This window comes from Lissotriton helveticus, chromosome 2_1, assembly GCF_964261635.1.
Source record: "Lissotriton helveticus chromosome 2_1, aLisHel1.1, whole genome shotgun sequence".
Classification (NCBI taxonomy): Eukaryota; Metazoa; Chordata; class Amphibia; order Caudata; family Salamandridae; genus Lissotriton; species Lissotriton helveticus.
Window position 1 is genome coordinate 1,643,310,127 of NC_136059.1, and position 27,310 is coordinate 1,643,337,436.

At 46.0% G+C, this 27,310-nt stretch overlaps 1 protein-coding gene and 2 non-coding genes across 3 annotated transcripts in view; all 3 read right to left on the reverse strand.

Moving 5' to 3' along the window:
* The window catches only part of HADH (hydroxyacyl-CoA dehydrogenase), a 257,197-nt gene that overhangs the window by 67,179 nt on the left and 162,708 nt on the right, over positions 1-27,310 (reverse strand). Inside the window, exon 6 of the mRNA XM_078676593.1 lies at positions 7,848-7,920. Coding sequence (XP_078532719.1) covers positions 7,848-7,920 — 73 coding nt within the window. The remainder of the gene's footprint in view (positions 1-7,847; positions 7,921-27,310) is intronic.
* Positions 468-607, reverse strand: LOC144820536 (U4 spliceosomal RNA). The gene has a single exon (XR_013607829.1). It is a non-coding gene; the product is annotated as a U4 spliceosomal RNA (small nuclear RNA).
* On the reverse strand, positions 1,399-1,538 carry LOC144820540 (U4 spliceosomal RNA). Its single transcript, XR_013607832.1, has one exon. It is a non-coding gene; the product is annotated as a U4 spliceosomal RNA (small nuclear RNA).

Consider the following 27,310-nt stretch of genomic DNA (forward strand, 5'->3'; position numbering starts at 1 on the left):
GGAGGCTGGAGAGAGAGAGAGCTAGCTGCAGGGACCAGCGTGCGGCTCCTGCACAGACCGTCTCGTGGACGATCACTCACCGGGGTCTGCAGCAACCCCGGGGCCGGTGAGAGGCGCTCAGCCACCGTGGGCCCCGGGGCTGGTGGCTGCTGAGGAGAGGGTGCTCTGCCGCCGGCTATCGGCCGCCCCTGTTGCCCAAAGGTGGGAGGTGCGCTGGGGGCCCGGGGTCCGCGTACTCCTGGGATCCCCCAGGAGGGGGCGGCGGCGGGGAGAGGCGGAGAGCCACACATTCCGCCTGGAGGTTCAAACAAAGATGTGTAAATAATACATTGCTCTACAAAGTTAATTTGTAGAAGCTTGATTTAAAAACTTATGATAAATTCTAATATATTGGCATAATATCTGTAAACTCTAAAGAAACACAAAGATTTTTTTGGGTCTTCTCTGTTTTAGACGAGCAATATCAGCCTCCGTGAAGACTGTCAAAAATTGCAATGTCGACTATATTTCAAGTCGCCACAGCGGGGTATTGGGTAAAGTTTTCAATAAGCAATAATCGCGCCTCGGTTAGACCTCATTGGCTACGATACTGCCACTGCGCAAAGCTAAAGAAACAAAGGTCATTCGAGGTACCCTCGGGAGGTGAAACTCAGGACACCTACAGCGAGCAAAGGTCGCCTCCACACATCACCCAGAGACAGACAACAATACTCCTGATTGCGAGCTGGAATACTCTGAACTGTACTCTATTACTCGTAAGCATCATAAAAAGGATGAATTGTGCGCAGAGGATTCTGGGTGCCCATGTGCAAATTAGCATTTCCTGGTATGTTGGTAGAACATTGAACTTGAATTCCTCCGGGGCCATTATAAGGACTCAGCAGGAGAGCGGGTGGTTATTGCTCCCTCAGGGCAGGCGAGGGTTTGGTACCTCGGGAAGGCTCTAGTCTCAGCCAGCGAAGCCCGTATAAAGGATCGGAAAGTAAGCGCCTAGAAGCTCCTCTCAAACTTGAGACATCCTACAGCCTCTCTGAAGTGAATTAAGGTATGTGACAAACCATCAAGGTCGATTTACTCGGGCCACCAGCCAATAGTTACCCAGAAAAGCAAACATCTGCAAGATAGCCCCGAAAACCAACTGACCAGAAAGAGAGGTAAGGAAATGCACAAGGAGGAGGCAGCGGCGGCGGGGAGAGGCGGCGAGCCACACTTTAAGTTCTAGCAAATAGGCGTAACACATTACGCTACAAAGTATTAATTTGTAGGTTCTGGCTAAAATACATATGATAGCTTAAAAACATATTGACACAGACTATCTATTAACATAATATCTGTAAACTCTAAAGAAACTCAGAATTATTTATGTGGGTTTTCTCTGTTTTAGACGAGCATTATCAGCCTCCGTGGAGACTGTCAAAAATTGCAATGTCGCCTATATTTCAAGTCGCCACTGCGGGGTATTGAGTAAAGTTTTCAATAAGCAATAATCGCGCCTCGGTTAGACCTCATTGGCTACGATACTGCCACTGCGAAAAGCTAAAGAAACAAAGGTCATTCGAGGTACCCTCGGGAGATGAAACTCAGGACACCTACAGCGAGCAAAGGTCGCCTACACACATCACCCAGACACAGACAACAATACTCATGACTGCGAGCTGGAATACTCTGAACTGTACTCTATTACCTGTGTAAGCCTCATAAAAAGGATGAATTGTGCGCAGAGGATTCTGGGGGCCGATATGCTAATTAGCATTTCCTGGTATGCTGGTACAACATTGAACTTGAATTCCTCCGGGGCCATTCTAAGGACTCTGCAGGAGAGAGAGTGGGTGGTTATGGCTCCATCAGGGCAGGCGAGGGAAGGCTTGCTCTAGTCTCGGCCTGCGAAGCAGGTATAAGGATCGGAAAGTAAGCGCCTAGAAGCTCCTCTCAAACTCGGGACATCTTACAGCCGCTCTGAAGAGAATGAAGGTATGTGGCAAACCATCAAGGTGCAGCCCAGGCTGTGCAAGGCTCGACCTGAGCCGAGTCCGGGTGTAGCACCTCTCGCCTTATAAAATGAAGGTAGGGGACGAATGCTTCAGGGGAGGGGAAAAGACTAGTTGGGACAGACCAAAACAAATAAAAGCACAGAATAGAAAGCAACAAAAATCCAATGGAAGCAATGGGCAGAGTTGCTATTGACATGTCCCCAATAAGTCTTTTGCACACAGGCCGCTGCGCAATAAATGAAAGGACATGGCAGCCAGTGAGTACGAAGGTCCAGTTTCTTCAAGGACAGCAGCCCTACTTGCAACAAGCATTGCTTAACTACTTTTTAATCACAAAGGCCATTGAAAACTGGCCTGACCTGGGCGGCAATCAGCGGGACACCAAGATACTAGACCCCGGAGACCACTGTACAAAGAGCAGCAGATTCAGGTCACTTATTCCCAAGTGCTGGAAAGGATGGCTGCGACGTAACAAATGTTCAGAATCAGCAGGGTATACAGTCAGAATCACTTCTAAACGGATAGATTGAACATACTCTCTACTAATCTCACACAAACATAAGATACAACCGAGTGTTGGTTTTTACAGATCCCCAACAAAAAGGGGTGCAAATACCACGGAAATTGTACTGGAGCTACACACAGGAAAACAGAAATTGGTGAAAATAGTAAATATTTCAATGGAATGTGGAAAAAAAAATTGTCCCAAAACATGCTCTCCTTGGTGTGAATATGAACAGATTTACTACATAAAGCGTGGTTTACACCAACTGACCAACGGAATACTCTGCCCTTTCAGCCTCCCTTTCCTCTCCTTACAACGGTCTCCACACTCTGCCCCTTCGATTAATGATCTTGTGTGGAGCCAATTCTCATAGGTGCTTCTCACCAGGGACCTGTACGTCCAGCGCCCTTAAGGCACAGAGAAAGATCCCGGCTAGTGCGGCAAAAAACATTTGCCGTGGAAGCCGGGTGTCTGCCATGGTAGGGGTAGGAGCAGGGGGCTCAGAGACTCAAGATCTCCATCCAAAGGACAGCAAACATGCCATGCTGGGAGTTGGCAGCAGGGCAGACGTGCGAGAACGAAGCTGGCAATATTCAAAGTACAGTGTTATTGCCTTTTAATATTAAACTGTTAAGTCTATGGTTATATTTGAGTGTAAAACACTCAAAGGGCTCCTGGTACTAGTGAACTATATAACAAAATAGATAAACAGGAGCACAAAGGCCAAACTTAGAAGGGCCTCTATTTATACAGTCTACACTTGGTTACTCCAGCACAGATTTTAGTGAATAAGCAAATGAATGAAATTGTATGACACACCTCAGCTAACTTAACAGGGCTCGAGTGGCGCGGGTGGACGGCGTCCCCCCACTGATTTTACCGGGAACTCGATAACTGGAGCAAATGGAGCCACACATTCACTCTTTGGCCTCTCTGGGGCGAGATCAGAGCTCATTCAGAATGCTGCTCACGCGCTGGCTTCTCTGATGCAATCACATCTAAGGGGTGAGCGAGGTGAGGCAATGAGTCTCATGGTGTAAGCCACCTTTCGTGACGTCACTTCCTGTCGTGACGTCAGCGTCCCCCCACTTCTTTTTTTTTTTTTTAGGACTTTGTCCTGGATAACTACATCTAACAGCTCTCGAGTTGGCGCAGTAGGTTTTTTTCAGCATTTTTTAGGAGGGGTTAAGAGAGTGAGTAGTAGAGAGAGAGTAGTAGAGAGAGAGTAGTAGAGAGTGAGTAGTAGAGAGTGAGTAGTCGAGTGAGTAGTAGAGAGTGAGTAGTCGAGAGTGAGTAGCAGAGAGTGAGTAGCAGAGAGTGAGTAGCAGAGAGTGAGTAGCAGAGAGTGAGTAGCAGAGAGTGAGTAGCAGAGAGTGAGTAGCAGAGAGTGAGTAGCAGAGAGTGAGTAGCAGAGAGTGAGTAGCAGAGAGTGAGTAGCAGAGAGTGAGTAGTAGAGAGTGAGTACATAATAGTAGAGAGTAGTAAAGAATGAGTAGTAGAGAGTGAGTAGGGAATGAGTAGTAGAGTAGTAGAGTGAATATTAGAGAATGAGTAGAGAGTGAATAGTAGAGTGAGTAGTAGAGTAGTAGAGAGTGAGTGGTAGAGAGTAGTAGAAAGTAGTAGAGAGTGAGTAGTAGAGTAGTAGAGAGAGTAGAAGAGTGAATAGTAGAGAGCGAGTAGTAGAGAGTGAGTAGTAGAGAGTGAGTAGTAGAGAATGAGAAGAGAGTAGAGTAGGGTAGAGTAGTAGAGAGTGAGTAGTAGAGTAGTAAAGAGAGTAGAAGAGTGAATAGTAGAGAGTGAGTAGTAGAGAGTGAGTAGTAGAGAGTGAGTAGTAGAGAATGAGTAGAGAGTAGAGTAGGGTAGAGTAGTAGAGAGTGAGTAGTAGAGTAGTAGAGAGTGTAGAAGAGTGAATAGTAGAGAGTGAGTAGTAGAGAGTGAGTAGTAGAGAGTGAGTAGTAGAGAATGAGTAGAGAGTAGAGTAGGGTAGAGTAGTAGAGAGTGAGTAGTAGAGAGGCTGACGGAAGACAGATGGGGGAGAGGAGGCACGGAGAGGGCGCCGCTGAGGGCGCTTGCAGTATCAAGCGTGGGACGGTTGTCCACAGCTCTGTAAAGAGTCTTGTTTGTGTGCTTTAAGCCATGAGGCTGGTGGGCGCTTTATAAAACGAGGTCAATAAAATGTCTAGCCTATCTGCCGCTCCAGGTATCACCATCGAGTCGCGAGAGGCACTGAGGGGGGCTGGGGCACACAGTGTAGGATGTATGTGCCTTCAGGCCCTGCTGCAGGGGGCGGGGGAGTGCAGAGCAATGAATCCCCCCAGGCTGGGGTTCAAGAGAGGTGAGGAGGGGGGCTCCGGAGATGGAAGAGACAGGTGGAGGGGGGCTGACGGAAGACAGATGGGGGAGAGGACGCACGGAGAGGGTGCCGGTGAAGGGAGAGATGGATGAAGGGAGAGAGGCCCGGGGCATGAGGGAGGAGGGATGTAGAGAGGGGGGTGGAGGGCACCTTCGCATCCTGCCTTCTCAGCTCTAATTAGGAGAGAGCTCGGCGGCGTGAGGCGCGGGGGATTAATGCAGCATGTGTGCAGCTTTCCAAAAACACTGGGTCCTGGAGACGGGCCCCGCATGACAGTAGCCCCACCCCCACATTACTCAGTTCAGTTTTAATGCAAAATATGGATGTGCCAGCATTGATTCGTTAAACATTAGTGAACATTTACTACAAGAGTCAGAGGGGCTACTACCTTTCTCAATGCATATGCTGTAAACCTGAACAGAAATGCGTAACTTCTGTAAACACTGCAAGGTCACAAAATGCCATGTCTCATTAAACTGAGTGGTTAGAGAAAAGACCGATCAGTCGGAAGAATGACCATGTCTGCTTTGAAAGCATAACATGCATTGGTGGATGAGATACCAGGATGCTCCTTCGATCGGTAAAGGGCCACGGATTAGGGAGGCTAATGGAACCGTGCATTGAATTCAGGCGAGCAGGCTGGCTGTTGGTGCTCGGAAGTCCCAGCGCGCACTGAGCGGGTCTCAAAACAAGCGCTCGCCATGACACAGTCTTTTCTCTTTTTGAGCCGGCCCACTTGGACGGGCTTGGCCTGACTTACGTGTGTGGTAAAAGGTTTATTACCTTCTTAATGGGGCCATTTGTTTCGCCCCATAAAGAAGTTAAGAAACCTTTTACCACACATGTAAGTCAAGGAAGGCAGTCCGAATGGGATGGCTCTAAAAGAGAAAAGAGTACGTCAATGGGACCTCTTTTCCAATGGCTGTCCACCGTTTAGCAGGAACAGTGACGCCAGCCAATGGAAAATAGGGACAGGGCTTAAACTCGCTAGTGACACGTACTCTAACTCATTAAATCTCGCCAGCGAGACTGCGCATGCGCAGCCATCGCAGGCCGAGACCTAAAAAGTAAGGTAACTGTGATGTTGTGCAAAATGGGGGCTGGGTGAGTTAACATGAGAAGGGGTCAAAGGCGTGGCAAAAAAAATAAATATGCAATAGCTTTTTTCAGTCTTTCATCTTCAGGTATGTACATATAAAATAAATACAGCTTAAAGGTAAAATAAATGCAAGTTAAGTTAATCATTGGGAAATGCACTATCATACTTTATGAAACCACTATTGGTTAATGCACTACAGAGGTCTGTTTCAGTAACAGACCGCTATGGAATTGAATCCAGGTTGAAGGCGTGGTGAATATGTAAGGGCTAAGACACTTGAAAAAGCACACACTTCACCACTCAACTAGTAACTCCTTTCCAATACCACTCAAAAATAATAAATCTGTGTCAGCATGCAGTGTCAAGTAATTCCATTAGTTAAAGCGAATACCGACATCCGAGTCCCTTTACATTTGCAAACTGACCCGTTTTGCACATTTACATTTCTTTCAGACAGCAGGCACTCTGGCAAGAAGGATTGTATAGCTGGCTGCCCCTTCCTCGATTCACAGCACAGGAGACTCCTTGCCTTACACTGAAGCATTTCAGCTCTCTGAGTTAACCGTCTTGGGCAGTTATCTTTACACAGAAAGTAGGGGAACTGTTTTCCTTAAATTAAAAAAGTATGGGCATGTCGTGCCCCTCCGATCCTGCCCACTTCAACCAGTGCTGCCAACTTACAAATTAATGCCACCGTGTGAGGCACTCTGCCCCTCACCAAGCCCCCACACCCACCTCTCAGACAAATAAAAGCAAAGGGTCATTGAGGCAGACGCTGATGTACTGGGGTGTTTTCACACCTTTAAATGGACATCGGCTGCTTACAGCGTCCGAAAAAGAGCTGAAAAGCCACGGTTTATAGTGGTTTTTAGCTTGTTTTTCCTGCCACCGTGGGATTTTGGCTTCCCACTGGGTGACCGTGTGAAGTGAGCCGAAATCATGTGACACACGGTGGAACCATGTGAGTTGGCAGGTATGTAATGACAGTGGTTCCAAAACAAGATTAGACCACCATACGGTGACCAGAGTTTGAGAAGCAAAAAACAGGAAGGCCAGATATAGAAGAAGGACTAAAGGCTTCTAACAATTGTTCTTTTGAAGTCTTCATTTACAAGGCTAGAGTTAAAAATCTTTGCCCTCCTACCCCACCACACCCCAACCCACTCCGTATCTAGTCTGCTGGGAGTATGTAGCTGCACTCTCTGAAAGAAAACTTCAGTTATTTTTCAGACTTTAGAGGCGCCTGTGGAAACTAGAGTATAGATATCAACTTGCAGGATGACTTAACTTAGCCTTTGCCCAAAAACTGTGACATATATTGAAAATTGAGGAAAGCGTCAGGTCACAAGGAATTACCTGGGGAAATCCACCGGGACGTCTGGTCACCCTATCTAACCATCTCCCACAACTAGGATTCACACTCTTCCAAATTCATTGGCTCATTCAAGTATAGGCCAGTGCTTGAAATGGAGAATTGTAAGTGCAGGTACTCTGCACTAGAGTACCTGCCTGTTTCTGAGAAGTGCTGGTACTCTCCAATTAAACATATTACTTCACTCTTGAGAAGTGCAGATACTGTCCCTCTCAAAATAAAAAAGTGCCGGTACTCAGTACCGGACAGTACAGGCCAATTTAAGCACAGAGTATAGCATACTGTACAGCCACGACCCACCTCGAGGCCAGAGATGGTTAGCCATAAAAAATATATATATATTCACCTAGATCCGCCTTATGCCTAAATGACATCCAAATATAACTTTGAAAATGCATTTGAACCTTGTGCCTCATTCCTCCCCCCACCCCCTTTTCACTACCAAGATGTAGCTCTGGGGCACTTCAGTGGCACCGAGGGAACAAAATAAATGTCGCCACTCTCCTAAATTATTAATGCACACCTACCTCGCTCGTGAAGGCGAACTGCTTCCATCAGATAGGGTACAAGAAGACGATTTACAATAAACCCAGGGGTATCCTGAAAAAGGAAAAAACATTTCTAAAATTGCAACATCATAAACAAGAACAGCACTGCAGAACATTCACCAAAAGCGGACCTTAAAACATGCGCAGGACTAGACTTTCGGAGCGTGTAGCGAAGGAAATACTAGCTGCCAGTAATACTACCTTTGTAGCATGATGTTCAGTACAGAAAGTTTTGCATACATTTGCAATCTAACAATTACATTCCTAGCAATTCCAAAGCTGTAAAAAAAACAAGTATTTGCAATGCAATAGATTTCGTATTACTGATAGTTTGAGGTATTGGTGTTGCAAATAATAATGCAAAGCCAATAGGTCATACTTTCAGTAATGCATGACCTAGTGCATTGCAAATGCATCCCTAGAGAGCAAGGCACCAGCACTGCATGTCTCGGTGCAGTACCGCAAGCTGCTCCTAGATGTCCCTAGTGAGCAAGGCACCAGCACTGAATGTCTAGGTGCAGTACCGCAAGCTGCTCCCAGAGGTCCCTAGTTAGCAAGGCAGCAGCACTGCATGTCTCAGTTCAGTACAGCAAGCTGCTCCTAGATGTCCCTAGAGAGCAAGACACCAGCACTGCATGATTCGGTGCAGTACCGCAAGCTGCTCCTAGAAGTCCCTAGTGAGCAAGGCACCAGCACTGCATGATTCGGTGCAGTACCGCACGCTGCTCCTAGAGGTCCCTAGTGAGCAAGGCACCAGCATTGCATGTCTAGGTGCAGCACCAAAAGCTGCTCCTAGAGGTCTCTATTGAGCATCATAAATTACCCAAGCGTAACAGTACACAGCTGCTTGAAATATGAGCAATTATATGTTTAAAGTCTTAAGGCCGTGGTGACATCAATGGACAGCTGACGATCCACTATAACAAAACAAGCACGTCCACGTTCAGGTAAAAGAAAAGCACGCCCACCATATCCCATCTAAGGCGGCCGTGCTGCTTACGTTAACAACCATGAAAAATGCAACAGGTCTCGCAATTGTTTTAGTTAGAGCTATTGGCACTGAAAAAAAAGTTTTTTTACCTAAGTGTTAACAGGAACATTTTGAGAAACTGGGTGGATACTTAGAGGTAAATTTGCCAGTAAAGTTTGCAATATGCTTCCTTAGAAGCTAAAGTAAGAAAAAAAGCTTAGGTACAATCATTACAATGATGACCTCGTGTTGCCGGTCCGCAGTGGGGGTGCGGCGCGAGCACGTGCAACCTGCACTCGCTCCCAACACGGTAAACCCTTGCATCACGGGTGCCCATACCATTCCAGTGCTGCCCACGACAAACCTGCCGCCCAGCACTTGCGAAACGGCCGCCCCTATTGCCGCATGTACTTTTGCCTTACTTTGCAACCTCTAACTGTGTTCGACGTCGGGCCACAATGTGACAACTTGCGTTACCTAGTACCTGCGACAAGCACGCACCCGGGGTGAAATAACCATCCGCATGCGGAAACATCGTCATGAACCTAACCAACAATATAAATCTGTTTAATTTGAGGTTGGCCAGTGGTAAACACTAATATCCGTATTGTAAAAACACTGCGTGTTTTGCGCTATCTCGTACCTGAGCAACGCAAGTACCTCATTTCAAACCAACGTCGGCAAGGGAGAAACGCATATTATCACTCCGTACACTCAAACAAACTATATGAATCGGTCTAAGCTGCAGGTGGCAAAAGAGAACAAACGTTAATCAATTTTTAGTGCTCTCAAAACATCGAAATAAAACCTCAATATAACACCCAGTGGTCCGGACAGCCTTGCGGAAACGCTGCCCTGAACGCCGCCTGTACAATTTGCCTAAATTTGTGGGCGATATGTAATCAATTATCGTTGGATTACCCGTCCCGTAAGGGAGCGAACCGCAACTTTGTTCTTATGACTGCCACAACTGCGAACCAGCCATGGCTCTTCTGCGAGCAGCAGGCCATCCCTATGATGGAAGTGGTGGGGGTGATGGGAAATCTACCGGGCATGTGGGGGAAGAGGTCCCGACTAACCTTACAACAACTTGGCTCTATTCCGGACCCGACGACTGAGACGATGACAGCAGAACCCCCCTAACCCAACAGCAAAACGCACGACAAACGACGGCGTGTTCAATGGTTGAACAACCTAACAAGAATGCGTGCCCGGCGTCAAGGGTGGTGGGAAAGAGTGCGTACGGACTAGTTAAAGGAGACAGTGTAACGCCGCATGTGAAAGATCCAGTCCAGGTAGGCGGGCCAAAAGGGAGAGGCCGGTGACAAGGAGGGACTAAAAAGCCTCCCTCACAATAGAAAGCCAGCGTTTAGCCTGAACTATGACGCGTGTGAATGGGAAGAAGAGGCGGGGCTTCAAGTCCCCTTCTGAAAGTGTATTGATGACAATAAGCCTCGCAGAGCGAGGAGCGCCTGCGCGCTACAGCGCTAGGTCTGTGAGACCTAAAAAGTACAGAGACAGAGTGCGAGAGAGAGGGAGAGCGCGAGGGAGAGGGAGAGGGAGAGCGCGAGGGAGAGGGAGAGAGAGAGCGCGAGAAAGAGAGTGTCCAACAGCAGGCAGAAGAAAGCCAATTAACAAAATAGTGCTCACAGGCTCTAAGTAAAGCACATGTGTAACAACCTAAGAACAAGCATTTGCAATGCAATAGGTCTCGCATTAGGAAAGTTTGAGCTATTGGTATTGTAAATGACAATTTTTTAATTAATGTGTTGGTTTTGAAAATAGCTAAATTAATAGCTTTGTCATTGACAATGCCAATAGTTTTAACTTTCGCAAATGTGACACCTATAGCATTTGTACTGCAATATGTGTTGTATTTATGTGACTTAGATGTATTGATATTACAAATAACAATGGCTTTTAATTGTTTTAAATAATTAATACTTAAATGAAAGTTATTGTAATTTATAATGGCAATAGCTTAAACTTTTGTAAATGACTTTTGTGAAGATTATGTTCAGTGTATTTTATTGTGACAAAAATCCAAGAACAGATGTGAAATATTAACATCTTTTTGTGACATTTGTCATAAAGCTTGAAACATTGAGAGAAATATTTAAACCAGTTGTTGTTGAATGGTTGCACAGATTGATGCTGTCGTGGTGCTAAGTGATGCGATAGATAGAGTGAGTGCGATAGATAGATAGAGGGAGGGTGATAGATGGAGGGAGGCCGATAGTGGTGGCCCCGAGTGATGCTGTGGAGGCCCTGAGTGATGCTGTGGTGGCCCTGAGTGATGCTGTGGTGGCCCTGAGTGATGCTGTGGTGGCCCTGAGTGATGCTGTGGTGGCCCTGAGTGATGCTGTGGTGGCCCCGAGTGATGCTGTAGTGGTGCCGAGTGGTGCTGTGGTGCTGAGTGATAATGTGGTGGTGCTGAGTGATAATGTGGTGGTGCTGAGTGATAATGTGGTGGTGCTGAGTGATAATGTGGTGGTGCTGAGTGATAATGTGGTGGTGCTGAATGGTGCTGTGGTGGTGTTGAGTGATGCTGTGGTGGTGCTGAGTGGTGCTGTGGTGGTGCTGAGTGATGCTGCTGTGGTGGTGCCGAGTGGTGCTGTGGTGGTGCTGAGTGGTGCTGTGGTGGTGCCGAGTGGTGCTGTGGTGGTGCTGAGTGGTGCTGTGGTGGTGCTGAGTGGTGCTGTGGTGGTGCTGAGTGATGCTGTGGTGGTGCTGAGTGATGCTGTGGTGGTGCTGAGTGATGCTGTGGTGGTGCTGAGTGATGCTGTGGTGGTGCTGAGTGATGCTGTGGTGGTGCTGAGTCATAATGTGGTGGTGCTGAGTCATAATGTGGTGGTGCTGAGTCATAATGTGGTGGTGCTGAGTCATAATGTGGTGGTGCTGAGTGATGCTGTGGTGGTGCTGAGTGATGCTGTGGTGGTGCTGAGTGATGCTGTGGTGGTGCTGAGTGATGCTGTGGTGGTGCTGTGGTGGTGCTGAGTGGTGCTGTTGAGTGGTGCTGTGGTGATGCTGAGTGGTGCTGTGGTGATGCTGAGCGGTGCTGTGGTGGTGCTGAATGATGCTGAGGTGGTGCTGAGTGATGCTGTGGTGGTGCTGAGTGATGCTGTGGTGGTGCTGAGTGATGCTGTGGTGGTGCTGAGTGATGATGCTGTGGTGGTGCTGCGTGATAATGTGGTGGTGCTGAGTGATGCTGCGGTGGTGCGGAGTGATGCTGTGGTGGTGCGGAGTGATGCTGTGGTGGTGCGGAGTGATGCTGTGGTGGACCCAAAGATGTGATTAAATAGTAAGAAAAAGTAAAAGTAAAGGAAGAAAAATGACGTGGTGCACAATCTGCATGCTCAAATCAATATGTGTAAAGAATAAAAGACTTGATCACCACCACCAAGTGCACAATGCACTATAACGTGTTGAAAAAAAAAGGCATGTTAGCCCATATGAATAAATATACCTTATGTGGCGCAATAAATCTCGGCTATCAAAATAGACAGCTGTGGCAATATCCTAAGCGACCAATGAATGAAAGTGAAAGTGGGATTTATAAAGCGCATGGCTGCCCGTGAGCGTCCCAGCGGCAATATCTTCTGTAATAGCAGGTAAGTATATTAGTTTGTATCCTGGCCTTAGTTATTAAAAACCAACCGCTTTCTGTATGTTACAGCCACATTTCTTATGGGCAATTAAACCCAAATAATAATCTCAACTAATGAGCAGGAACGTGCTGCCTCTATTTACGAAGATAAAGACCAGCCGCTTCCCCAATTTAAATAAAAATGACCTCAACAAAGGGTTCTAGCAGCCTTAAAATTGCACCCCATTTAGACAGTCGACAAGGTCACCAAAGCAAGACTAAGAAAAAAGATCGCTCAGCATGAAAACAAAGTCGATCTCACACTTGTCAAAGTTAGATGGAAGCTGCGTTGGCATGAACATGCTGACGCACCATACCGTTTGTAATTGGCAGGATCACGGTTCAAAATGATCACATTTTAGAGAAATAACGTTGATTAATTACTTTGTAATCTAGAGCCTGTTGAGAGTCCGGGGGACCTTACAAAAATGCACATGGAATAACATTCTAGAAACAAGTAATTAAAAGATAGCTTGGAACAGGCGGTTGACAAGGCCAGATCTGTGACTCAAGGGTGCCTTCCCTTCATCCCTCCCCCTTGTGCTTTTGATGTTGAAGGAACAAAAGGCCTCACTCACACCCTTCTGAGGTGCTCAGGAGAGGAGGGGCTTTGCAAAAGGGATTTAGGGGAAGCTAAGATTACTTCTCCCCCACTGTCCGCGCCGACAAGTTCCATGAAAGTGAAAAGAAAAAAAAGAGTAAGCGGCAGCAGCAACCACATACCAACCTTTCAATACCTGGCTGCGCAAGTTAAGAGAGCACAACAATAGTCAATATTTAATAAAATCCAGTTAGTTGAGACTGAAGTGGCGCCGGACGTTAACGTGTGTTAATGTTTTTTTCCTTTTAAATCACGGAGGAAGAAGAGACTTCGCATAGCTAAAACATTGAAATACTTGCATTATTAAGCAAGGATGCAAAAATTGTAAACATTGCACACACAAAAAAATGAGATACTCGCACACAAATAAGAGTTTGCGGGTATGAGTGTGCCAGGTTTGTTGCACCGCAACCTCTGTAGATACTGCAAAGAGAGTGGAAAAAAGACAGTAAACCGCCCGCACTTGTTTGCATGTCCGCCCCACTTTCCTGGGCAGCATGTAAGTCCTCTTTTATTTGAATGGAGTCTGCAGTAGCACTACCCCCCTTCCCCTAAGTAGCAGCAGCCACAAGACAGAACAGTCATTTCATTCAATGAGGGGGCGAAACGTTTATTCTCTTCCTTACAACAAGAAATAGAACTGGAAGCAAGAAAGTGGTGCCATCATAGGACGGCAATGTTTGTTTAACGCACAACAGGGAGCGTGAGGAGATGTTTTAAATGGCTCACCTTAAAAGCAGAAGCACAGTCAGCGCAGAGGTGAACGTCGCGGAGTGAAGTAAATATTATCGCAGTGTCTGGGCCATGACATTCTTAGCAGGAGGGAGGCGGGAGTAGAGCGAAGGGTGCAGTGGGGAGGGGGGGGGGGGAGGAGAAATGCGAGACACTGCCTGGCGGCCGTGAAAAGTGTGAAGCAGTGGGCGGGGGAGCGGATCCCTTTGAAGTGAAGCTCTCGGGCGGCTCGGGGAGCAAATGGTAAAAAGAGCGTGCATGTGCACATGCACTCGACGTAATCCGGGATGGTTTCAGAGCTTGGATGAGCCTCTATACTCTCGTCCTATTATCGCTTGCGCGATTAATAGGACGAGACCTAAAAAGGGCCAGAGTTCATGGGAGTTTCCAAATTAAGGCAAGGCGGTACTAAGGAGGGACTAACAAGGCTATTAACCAATGAGAAGCCAGCATTTACAAAGGCCAAAGACACAAGCCAATGACAAATATGGGCAGAGAGTGGGCGGGGCTACAAGTACATACTGCAATACACCATTACAGCATGCCTCGCAGAGCAGTGTATGCGCATGGACTCTAGGCTCGACCAAAGAAAGCAAAAGTAAAAAAAATTGTAATTTTCAACACCAACAGCTCTGACTTTAACAAATGCGAGACCTATTGCATTGGAAATGCAATCGGTCTGGCATTTGTTGAAGTTGGAGTTATTGGCATTATAAATGCCAATGTTTTTTACGTAGCCATGTTGCAGGGTGCTGCCTAGTTAAGACCTAAAAAAAATCAGTGGGCCTTGATTAGCAAACGAATGTGCAACAAGATCACTGGTGATGTCAATAGGATCCCCAGATTGCCATGCGGCCCAAAGCTTTTTTGGGCATGTCACTCTAGAACACATCCATGCTGAGACAAATACTGGGAACTGTGATGGAGGTGTGACCCTGGATAAAGTAACATTTCCCTTAAGAGAATTTAGGGTGCAAGAGAAGGGAGGTGGGATGGAAGCTTTTGAATGTGTTGCCACATGATGCACACTCAGATCACTAAGACTGGCTACCACTCTGGCATTCGCACATGCTTACAGTGTTTTTGAGTTCTTCGAAATGTCCCTAAGATAGTATCTTAGTGATATATGAAGCGCTTAAAAAAAAGTAATCAAAGGGGACCCACAGTGTTCAGCAGAGCAAGGCTGCACATCAATCCAGTTGATGCAAATTGGAATCCCATCACTATCATTAGTGCAGGACGTGGAACAAAAGGAGTTAAGTAGTTGTTGATTGGTGGAAGGACGTTTTTGGAGTGGTCTTCATAAAATCTCCCAACTTCTTCGTTAAACCAGAAAGATGCAAGGGGGGGCTAGACAGCACACAGCAAGGTGGCTTCACCTTAGTACAGCTCTGCCGGCCGAGTGCAGAGATCCGTCCAAAATCCTGAAAATGGTATGCCATCTGACTCTGTGAGTAGAGGACTCCCATCGACAACGGTGGCTGGACGGCATGCAGCTGGCTGGGCTAGGTGTGGACGGTGCTAGGTGATACTGCCTGGCCTTGTGGCGGATGCCATGGAGAAGACGGAGTTTCAAAATTGCGGCCAGTCAGCATTGCTGAAAAGGCCTGATGTGCTGTGGTGGTGCACAAATATTAGCTGTAAGGGAATTGCTACAACCAGTCGTCTGACTGAAGAGGTGAGAAGCCGAAGCAGGAAAGATAATTGGCCCGAGTGAGAGTTGCGAGACGAAGCAGCACTGCTGGGTGCTGCATCAAACAGTAGAATACCGATGCGAGGAACAGTAGTGGTGAGAGGAGAGGGCGCCTGCTGTATGAACGCAGACTCCAGTGAGTGAGAGGAGCGCTGCAGTGTGAAGCCTACCTATAAAGCTGCTGGCTCCATTGCGGCTGATATGACACAGCTGGAGGGACAGGGAGCTCTGCTGCAGTCCGGCCTGTGTGAACACCAAGTCCGCTGAGTGAGGGGACCGCTGTGGTGTGAAGCCTGCCTAAGAAGCTGCTGGCTCCGAGCCGGATGATACAACACGGCTGGATGTACTGGGAGCTCTGCTGTAGTCCCACCTGCAGGCACAGTCGAGCCTGCCTGGGCTGTTAAACAGAGGGTTCCGGTGATCGGGGCCTCGGAAAAGCCGGGCAGTAGCAGTAAACTCAGTAGTTGTAGTATGAAATTGAAATAGAGTGCTGTAAAAAACACCAAGGGCCAGATGTAGGTAAATCAGAAATACCGATTTCTTAATAGCGAATTTTACCGAATAGCTATTAAGAAATCGGTATTTCCTATGTAGGTAAAGATTCGGTAAAAAATACCCAATCCTTAATATTCCTTATTACCGAATCGGTAATTAAGATTCCGTAATAAGGAATACCTACCCATTCATTTCTATGGGATTGGAGGCCCATAGGAATGAATGTGAAGACTTTCAGCATTAGCGATTCAGTATTACCGAATCGGTAATACCGGGAGGTATTTCAAGGGTGCCATTGCACCCCTGAAATGTGCATGTGTGCACATGTGGCGCACATCCATGCTGATGTATGCCACATGGCACTTTAAAAAAAGCAAAAAGTGCTTTTTAAGGGAAATCGGTAATTACCTCCAACTTGAAGTTGGTGGTAATTACTGATTTCTTAAGGCTCAAAAGCACTCTTTAATGTGCTTCCTACATTGCATTTAAGGAATCTGTATTACTGATTCCTTAAATGCAAGAACAATAAGGAATCGGTATTAAGGAATCTGTATTTAACAATTCCTTATTTACCAATTCCTTACCTACATTAGGAATTGCTAAATACCGGTCGGTAATGCTGAAATTTACCGAATTTCGGCATTCCCGACCGGTATTTAGCCACCTACATCTGGCCCCAAATGAAGAGTAGAGTACACTGCAGGGTAATTAATACAGTCAAAAGACTTCAAAATAGTAGAGTAGCATCAGTGAGTGCACAGAATAAACCCTTTAACATTGCCTCCACAACACTTGAGAGGCCGCCCGGGGTGACGCATGTCCCACAGGCATTATGGCGAAGATAGACAAGAGCCAGCATATTCCAGCTCGCAATGCCGAGATCCCTGTGATACCGACTAAACCGGTACCGTTCCATTCTAACTTGATTGGTCCCCATCGCGGCGACCCTTTATCTTGACCCTATGCCACGTTATCGTATGGTTCTAGAGGCTTGAAATTATTAGGCACTTATTAAAATGTCCTGATGATGATCCCTTTGATTTAAAAAGTGGGATCGAAACGCCGTCGACTTAATTGTGTGCCATATACTGTGTGTATATAATATGTACCTTGTCGTTGTAATGGCGCATCTTGAAAATATTTGTTCATATTATGATTCAAAGAACATTTTTTGCTTTTTTGCCTAAAAGCCCTTTCTGTGCACTTTGATTGTACTAAAGTGTTTTGTGTGTTTGAATGTGGTACAGGCTTGTACCCCACGACGTGAGAGTGTTGAAGGATATTCTCTATTTATCCAGTTGAATTTATTAAAGGATTGTGACCACTGTCCGGCTGGACAAGTCATTCGAATACAGGTTCCATTGTGTCTGTATTTATCTAGATACTTAATTAATGTTGCATGGGACCACTGTTGTTCTCATAATAAAGATAGACAAGAGCCAGGCACGCCTCAACTTTGAAACGCGAACACCTGCAAGGTCCCAGCAGCAAGCACTATCTGACTTTGAGCAGGAGCCCCTGGCCAAGGGCACCACTGTGCAGGCGGCAACGCTCCTAGCAACGCAGAGCAGTCTGCAATCAATAGTTAGGAAAATACATGTGCTCAATTTGCGTATGGATCATCTAACGGCGAAGCTGGATAAGCAGGGTGCCAGGCTGGGAGAAGCAGAAAAGCAGAAAAGCACATAACACTGAGAATGGCCTACAAACTATCTCTTTTAAATGCCTGACTTGGGAGAAGGGGCTGGCAGTGATTAAGCGAAAAATAAGGATTTAGAGGCACTGTCACACGCAACAACCTCAGGATTACTGGTCTGCCAGTGTCGACAAACACTGGCAGGCTGGAGCTGAATGTTGAATCAATGCTCAAGGAGATTTGTGGGCCCGAAAACATGTCTGCGGTCTAGATTGTGGCAAAAGCCTATAGGTCATTGACGGTGCGACTGGTCCCGGGAGCCCACCGCGCCAGATCCTCGCGAGATTTCGTAACTATCGGGATACAGTCCTGCGACTCGCAAGGGGGAAACAGACCATCAACTACAAGAGAAATGACGTTGCCTTTTACACAGACTTTACTGCCTTAGTCCAAGTGGCGTGGCAAGAATTTAAGTTACAGGCTGACCATGTCTCATAGTCAATGCTATACCCGGCCCACTTGCACATAGAGGATAAGGGAAAGAATAAGATTTTTAACACACCGAAATCTTCTATGGAATACTTCAAATCCCTAAATAAGAGCCTGAAAGACCAAGAGGAAAGGCCAGATGAAGATGCATCGGAGAGAAACTAGGTAGCGAACGTGCAGCGATGGGAAGAACAGGTATATGTTGCAGCGGTTTCGGTGGTAGGACTGGTGGTGGAGGGATGTCTGCACCATACAGGGCATTAGCGAATTGACTGCTTGATAGGGTGGGCACACTGGGGGCAATACACTGAAGCCAGAGGCTCTATAACTGGGGAGATGTTGGGTAGACCCCATGCAAGCTTAACTGAGACACTAGTAATTGGCTCCAGACACTTGCGGTCCTGAGTCTCCCACGCGCAATGTATAGTTAACATGCTGTATCAATGGATACACCCAGCCACCTCCCATTTCAACTGGAGGGATTTCAGACACTAGCGACCCCCCATGGGTATACCCCTACGACAGATATGGGAACTGTTTTATTTTTGTACAAGTTAGGGTTAAACTGGGATGGTTTTAGCAAGTTGGGTGTGCTAAGATGGGTGGGGGCTTAAACGTTTGTTTGAGGGTGCAGTGCAGGTCATGTACAAGGGATATTATATCGCTGCTCACTTGGGGTAGGGGGGGACACCTCACTGGGTTGAAAACACAAAGCACCAGAAATGTCGGGACACAGTGGTTTAATGAAGTTGTTAACATGGAACGTACGGGGTCTCAATGACCCCCCAAAAATACGGCAGCTGCTGGCATACTTAGACAGGCATGGTACTCAAGTGGCCTTTTTGCAAGAAACACACCTCACAAAACAAACAGAGCATAATGTAGTGAAGAGATGGGCATCAGTTAGGATAGCCTTGTCGTACTCCACATATTCCAGGACAGTGTTGTTACTAGTGAAAAAGGGAACACCATTAACTCTCACTCACACAGAGATTGACGAACACAGAAGATTCCTGCTGCTACAGGGATGCTTGGTCAGTTCGAAGATACTGTTCGTAAATACGTATGGCCCTAATGTACAATGAGGTTTGGAGATACTCAGGATAATTTCCCTCGTCCATGGTGATTTGGGGGGGCACCAGGGGGGACCTAAATGTATATCTGAATTCCCTACTGGACCACTCCGCAACTACAGCATGGCATGGAAAACGAGCAGGTAAGACAGTAAGGAAAATTATGGAGTCTGAAGGGTTGGTAGACGTATGGAGATGAAGGAATCCTAACACCATGGAGGGAACTTATGTATCATCTGTGCATGGCACATGGTACAGATTGGATTAATGGCTGGTCTCTAGGAAGGCGTGCACCTGGACCGTGGGTGTGTCAAACCTTGCCAGGACGCGGTATTACCATGCCCCTGTGCAACTGGAGCTACAGATACCTACATATACCAGACCCCCATTTCAATGGAGATTGCAGCTGTCGTCATTGCTAGACCCAGCATTCCGTACAACTATTGGTTTGGCCAGTACGCATTTCTTCCATGAAAATGAGGGAACTGTAAAAAAGGCTGGGACACTGAGGGAGGCCTTTAAGGTCACTATTTGTGGGGAACGCATGGGGGGGGCAGGCAGGGATCCTAAAATCGCTTCACATTAAGTTACAAGACATTGAGATTAGGTTACACACCCTTGAGCGTAGATAGGAACAGAGGCCGGCACATGACTTATTAGCCCCGGTGAGGGATTTGGTAGCACAAAGACAATGATGAGCAGGAAGAAAGCCATAGGTCTAGAAGGTGGAGGGCGCGGGCTGTGAGGAGGGAGGCAGACCAGGACCTTCACTGGCCTCAATATTAGCAGTCTAGGGAGCAAGACCACATAGTAGAAATTGTAGACTAAAATTCGGACACACATTATACGACACCGGAGATTATAACAGTGTTCACAGAGTTCTATGCTAAGCTAGATGGGCCTAGGCATCGGACAGTGAGATGTTCAGATATCTGGATGATATCACTCTGGGTTGGTTGTCATTGGGCCAGAGAGAGTACCCAACACAGCCCTGGACTGTGGGGGGTGTGAAGGAAGCTATTATAGCACTACCGAGCGGGAGGGAAGGCAGCTGGGGTGGATGGTCTACCTAGTGAGCTCTATAAAAAGTTTATGCGGACAGTCTTGCCCAGCGACTGCTAGATGTGTACACAGAAGCATATGAAAGTGGAGCTTTACCCCCTACCCTCCACAAGGCCCTTATAGTTACTTTACTGAAGCTAGATAAAGACGCAAGTAGGTGCAAGTCATACAGGCCATTATCGCTTATAAATATCAACCCCAAAATTCTTGCCAAAATAATCGCCACCAGACTGCAACCTCTTGTGCCTAGTCTGGTCCTTCCAGACCAGTCGGGCTTCGTTTCTCAAAGAACTACACCACACAATTTGAGAACCCTGTTTCCAGTTTGCATCAATTAAACCCTGAGCTGAAAGCTGTGGTGATGCTTTTAAATGCTGCCAAGGCTTTTGACTCCATACCGTGGGGGTATATGTTTACAGTTCTGCATCGCATGGGGATGCCACTTGCTTTTCTGAAGTGGGTGCGCCTGCTATACACCAACCCAGTAGCAAGGATACGTATCAATAAATTTGTTTCTGATCCAATAGAGATCTGCAAGAGAACTAGGCAGGGGTGTCCTTTAACCCTAATGCTGTTCTCCTTGGTTCTGGAACCATTAGCATGCAAAATTAGGCAACGCCATGCACAGGCTGCGCTAAGGTTCTGACAGCGCCCTCTTGCCATATCCTGGTACGCAGACAACATGCTTTTATATGTGAGAGAACCTGAGATACACTTGGCGCCCCAGATATGGGAGTATGTGTGGTTTGAGGGGTATTCTGGCCTCAGTATCAATTGGGAGAAATCTACAACTTTTCCACAATGCACCACATGCTATGATCTGGAGTTGACATGGGCAACCGAAACTGTACGGTACTTAGGTATATGGGTGCACAGAGACCCAGAGTTAGTTATTCACATGAATTACGGGCAGGCTGTCTTGAAACTAACTGATCAGGTCGCAAGATGGACACGCCTTCCACTGTCCTTGGTGGATAGAATTGCGGTTTGTGAATATAACAATACTACTTAAAGCAATATTTAAGTCCATCACAACATGTTTGTTAACACGAGCATGGGTGGGCAAGCAGCCAAGATGCAGCTGGGATACCCTAACACAGCCGTACAAGAGAAGAGGCTTTGGCGCCCCAGACCAGAGACTATATTATCTATGTGCGCAAGGACAATTTGCACACTATTGGCATGTTCCACAGCGTTATCTCCCACATCTGGCGGCGGAAGCAGATGATGCCCACCAAATCCTGCTCACTGTCATGGTACTACTTAACCAGCCGGAGATTAATAGACAGGAGAGAAATACCGTAACTAGTACTTCAAAAACCTGGAGGGAACTGGGCGACAGGGCGGGTAGGGGATATATCAATGCACCTGCTATGCCACTGGCCACGCACCCTAGCATATCTGTTACCCATGAGCCCAGGGCATTGGGAATTCTTAGAACTGCCAGGGTGGCTACCTTGGGTGAACTATACACAGACGGCCAGCTTATGTCACTAGATGCCCTCAGCTGAATAACCTTATACGGTGATGCTAGGCTTGGTGTATGCTAGGCTGTGTATGGCTGTCAAGTCATTGTATCCCGAGTTCCCGAAAGAGCTGAAGATGAGAAAGCGCTACAGGTGTTACCGACTACTGGAGAAAGTCAGGGGCAGATAACCAGACTATATAACACATTCCTTAGGGAAAATTTAGTAACCAGTTCTGTAGCCCTAGGTAGATGGAATGAAATGCTTGCGGCACCCCTGGCTTGGGAGGAATGGAAAGCATGCTGTGCACTCACTGGGCGCCTCACTGCCAATTGTAACCTTCGAATACTCCATTTTAAGTTCATTCAACAAACGTACTATAAGCCGCTTAGACTGCATAGGTATGGTTTGCGGTAGGATTCGGGGTGGGTAAGTTGTGGCGATGCCACAGACGATTTATGCACCTGGCCTGAAACTGCAGGCTTATTTAAACCTTCTGGATTCAGGTAACAACCATTATAGCGCAAATTATAAAGTAAGAAGTGGGATGCACCCCGCAGGTGTGCCTGCTAGGTTTTGTTAAATCGATTAAACCATGTAACCACAGACTGGTGGCTGTTACTATACTGCTATCTAAGAGATTGGTAGCTAAGAATTGGGGTGGGAAAGCGACACCTACAGTGGCACAATGACTGAAGGATGTTGCATTTTGTAGAGAACAGTTGGAAATTTATGCCGAAGAACTACCAGTGGCCTCTAGACCCAAGGATATAAGGGCCCCAGAAATGTTATAATTGTTCGAATACGCACAGTAGCTCGATACAGGAGGTGATACATGCTGTAATGTACTGCACGGGTTGTAGTTTTTATTGTTGATGTTTTTTCTTTTTTGTTTCTATCTCTAAGTCTCAATAAATGAAATATATATTTTTTTAAACTGAAAGATGCAGACCACACACTTGGAATTAGGTTGAATAGCCTGGAAAAGGCTTAGCAATAGCCTATATGAAGACCAAGTTACCCAGTAAGCAGATATGGGTAACTTGCATACATTTCACAGTCACGCCAATGCCCTCATTGAATAGTAACTGCAGCACAGAGAGATGAGCCCAAATCCAGCTTATGACATGACAGTGATTCACAGGAGGGCAAAGCCACCTTCAATGGATGCCTGAAGCACTTACGCACTGACCAGACTCGAGGTCATGGATGCCGCACTCAGAGGACTGTGCTGGAGTCTCCAACCTTTTCACTAACAAGAGCTACTTGTGTTCAATGAAAATCATTCTGAGTTACTAATATTACAGACAAGATTATATTAGTGACCATCCTATGCAAGGTTACCGGCCATGATTTATTCAGTGCAGGATTGGTAGCAGTAATGTAAAGACACATGGGAGAGCTACTCCAAGGAAGCTGGAGAACTACCAGTAACTCATGAGCTACTAGTTGGAGAAGCCCAAGCTGGATGATCAACAGCACTATGGGTAGTGTTACAGTATGAGCTGGAGGCTTCCAGGGAGACATGATACACTCCAAATGCATGTCTCTTGATGTTCACTGTGACTGCTTTAACCCGTTGGCTGCGTCGAACGTTCAGCTCCAGTGCTGAACGTTCGAAAAACGGGTGGGGCAGCGTCGGCCAACGGACGTGCACAGCACTACCAAGGTAGTCCATGCGACGACCGTTGGCCGACGGCAGCAGCCAACGGGTTAAATAGGCATTACTGTGGTCTTATAGTGTCTCTTTGAAAGCAGATGTTGTGCTAGTTTTTAATCTCATTCAGTGGGTAAAAAAAACACACTAAAGACTGACTTTGCTGTATGGAAATTGTGAAGATTACAACCAATAGGGAGAGGAAATCAGTCTCTATTAAGAAGTCCCTAAAGGCTCCCGGGAGCATTCCAACATCTATTTGGGCACTCCCAGAGGCCAAGGTTCATGATTGTAACCTTTGGGGATAACGCAAATATTTAACTTAAACACTTGATCGATAAACAGTTATCTAGAATCCAACCGGGCCAAAAGTGAGGAGCTGCAGCACAATTCCTCCGCTCAGAAACAAGCAACCATTCTTCTATTCTGCCACAGAATCAAAAATTAATACAAAATCAAAAGTTTTGCTTGTTACATGAACAGGGTGTGTGTGGGTTCCATTTATTTGGGGGGCGGGGGGAGTTGCGTTTCCACTTACGACTCAAATGATTCAATCGTACAGTCATATTTTGTTCTCCCACCTCTGGCAGGGGCAGGACAGAAAAGAGCATGAATGGACACCAAAACAGCACTCCAATCATTCAATCCAATTACTTAATCCAATCAATCCGCCATTTATAGTTAGCACAAAGAGATAAACATGATCTACCACACTTTCTGTTGTAAACTGAGAATCATAATTTCTTTAAAAGGTGTCTACCAGGCACTGTTATATAACCAACCCAATTCGAACAGATAAAAAACTAAATAAAGACGGTCCAAATTGCAATGGTAAACATCTGGGTCCCTTTCTATATATGTATGAAATGTCGTGGCCACAAGCAGGATATCAAAACATATTAGCAGAAAAAAATGTCACATTGAAATGTAAACTTGTCAGTTCTTTTGTCTCTATCTACACTTAGGAGGTATAGAAAGAGGTATAGGGAGCATATTTGTCTAGAGTAAGCAGAATTGAGAACCAAAAGCAGCAGAAACACTGCCATGATTAACTTGATATTACCTGGACATTGAACAAAATAGTGAAGCTTTGCAGGAAAATCATGGATATTTTAAGCGGGGAGAAAGCCCTAAGATGACTAACTTAGCTAAACATTTTTTTGAGAAACCCTGGTAAAATAAAGTGTTAGCTCTGATGTTGTCAGATTGGCGTTACAAGTTCTGTCCTTGGGCATCGGCGAGTTGGGTCCAGGCTCGAGAAGCAAATATTACGAGGGGCGCAGCAGGGGGCTTCCTGACTTAACGTTATGCAAACAGCAGTTAGTCCATCCGACTTGGTCTCAATCTGGTCTCATTAAAGACTTTGTAATCAGACCTTAATACATCTCAGCGTATCTGTTAGCACCCCATCAACCGCCTCCTCCTTCCATCTTCCTCACATCTATTGCCGTCACACTTAAACCACCACCCCTACAACAAACACCAAATGTTCTTTTCCCAGGGCGCCGTCCTGGTCAATCTGATTTAGGGCTGGCCCTGGGAATAGGGTTAAGATTACACTGCCCAATGGGTCAACCAACAGGTCAGTTGCAGGCTGCATTTCAATACAAGCCACAGCTCCCTGCACACACAGGCCCCTGGGGCTGCACACACTCTGCTGGTGAGGTCACTAATGCCCAGAATGGACAGGAAAGGAGCCAGGCATGAACTTCATATACAGAGAGATCACAGCAGAGGCTATAATTGAGAAAAGAGGCCCTTGAGCCAGGTCACAATTTAATCATCTCTCCCAACATAAGGCTTTCACAAGGACAAACACTCACCTGATGACGATCGGCTACTATACCAACAATTTTAGGTCGAAACCTACCAAACAGCACAGCTGTCTGGTTCTGAAAGACCTCACCCACTTATACCACCAGTGGCATGCATCATCATCGAACATTATGACCCAAACATCAAAGAACAACATATTTCATTCCTATCTATTGCCCACAGACTTACTGGGCTTTCTTCAGACAGAGTTCCCTCTAGATCTCTATATTATAAGAGATATTTTACCAATCTACGATATTTTATGAAGTTGTAACATTCTCACACACTAAAAAACATGCATGCAAATACAAACCATACATCGGGAATGTGTCTATATGTATTCTTCCCATATATATTTTATGGCTGATTAAGGTCTCAGCAAGGCTCGAAGTACCCTAACACCCTCGTCGCATGATTGTTTTTAACCGTGCCAAAGGTATACATAATAAACTAACTACTCAACTATAACCGGAGAAACCAGCAGGCAATTTTAACCAGGAGATCCTGCTATAATAAGTGCAGCGCTTACAAATCGCGTCAAACCCACCCACTCATATTAAGTGTAGTGGATGAGGATCTGATGATGAAGCATACCACTTGTGATACCAGGGGTTGAGAATCCTTTTATATAATCTAAGAGAGTCCATGGTCCTACTCTTAACCACCTGAGTCTACTGGGGACGAGATAACATAGGAGAGCCCTTTCATTCTGATAGAATCTGTATTGACTGGGAAGCTGACCGTATCCTGAACTATTGCTTCTCACTCTCTCTAGTGATGAATAGTTTTGGTTTTGATTTTGAAAGACATCTTGTAGACATTCTGAAATCTTCCCTGGGAATGCATTGCGCCTATTGCTTACCATTGGCTTTGTAACTCACATTGCTTGCTTTCTATTTGCTGGCTTATTTGTTTTAGGCTGTCCAGCATGGCTTTGTTCCTCCCTTGGAGAATATACTTTTCAATATTGCTCCTTGCTTTCTGTAAACAGGCCTATACATTTTGTTCTTATCTTGTCACATTTCTTGTGCATTCATAGACAAAGGTCAAATGTCAGGCTCCGTCTTCCGAGCAAGCTTTGTGTTCACTTTTCTTTGTCGGACTTCAAATTGTGAGGATTTCTGTGACAATTTTGCTGGGTATCTATGTGAAAGGAAAGTCTGTAGGATGTTATTTTTTCTAGCACACAATAAAATGTAAATGTCGGTAAATTAATTATGCAAACATTTCAGAATATATCAAAATTAGGAAAGTACCAATGAACCACTTTTTTTGCAATACTGAAGCGTGGAGGAATGAGATATATTATAATATGATCAAAACAAATCAATGCACTTGGCGATGCCATTTCCACACATTATCATTTGTGCGCAGTATAGTTTTAACAGTGAAACTGTATGTTTGTGAAAATATAATGATATTTTCAATTGAAGATGTGTTGTCTGTAATGGCAGTGCGCTACAACACCATGGATACTCCACTTAATGACAGTCCACTCTACTCAATAAACCACTACAAAACTCTACTCTTCTCTACGCCACGCCACTATACGATACAATGCTCTATGCAACTCTACACTACTCCATGTCACTCCACTCTACACCAATTTACTGTAGGCCACTCTACTCCACTCTGTGTTACTCCACTCTATGATACTTTCCTCCACTCTATGCTATGCCTCTCCACAACACTTTAATCCACTCAACAGACGCCACTCTATGAAACTTCACTTAAGGCCACTAAACTCCACTTTACGATACTCCACAAAACACCACTCAATGACAATCTACTCCATTCCGCTCTACGCCACTCCCTGACACTCTGCACCACTTCACTCTAGGCCACTCTCAACCCTCCACGACACTCTACTTAACTCTACGACACTCAACACCATCCCGATCCACAGCACTCTATGCTACTCGAATCTAGGACACTTTACTCCACTCTGTGCTATTCCACAGCACTACGCTCTATGACACTTTACTCCACTCTAAGCTACGTGACTTTGCAACACTCCAAAACACTCTGCACCACTCCACAACACTCTACGACACTCCACAACACTATGTCCCTCCCCTCTATACCATTCCACTACATGCCACACCAC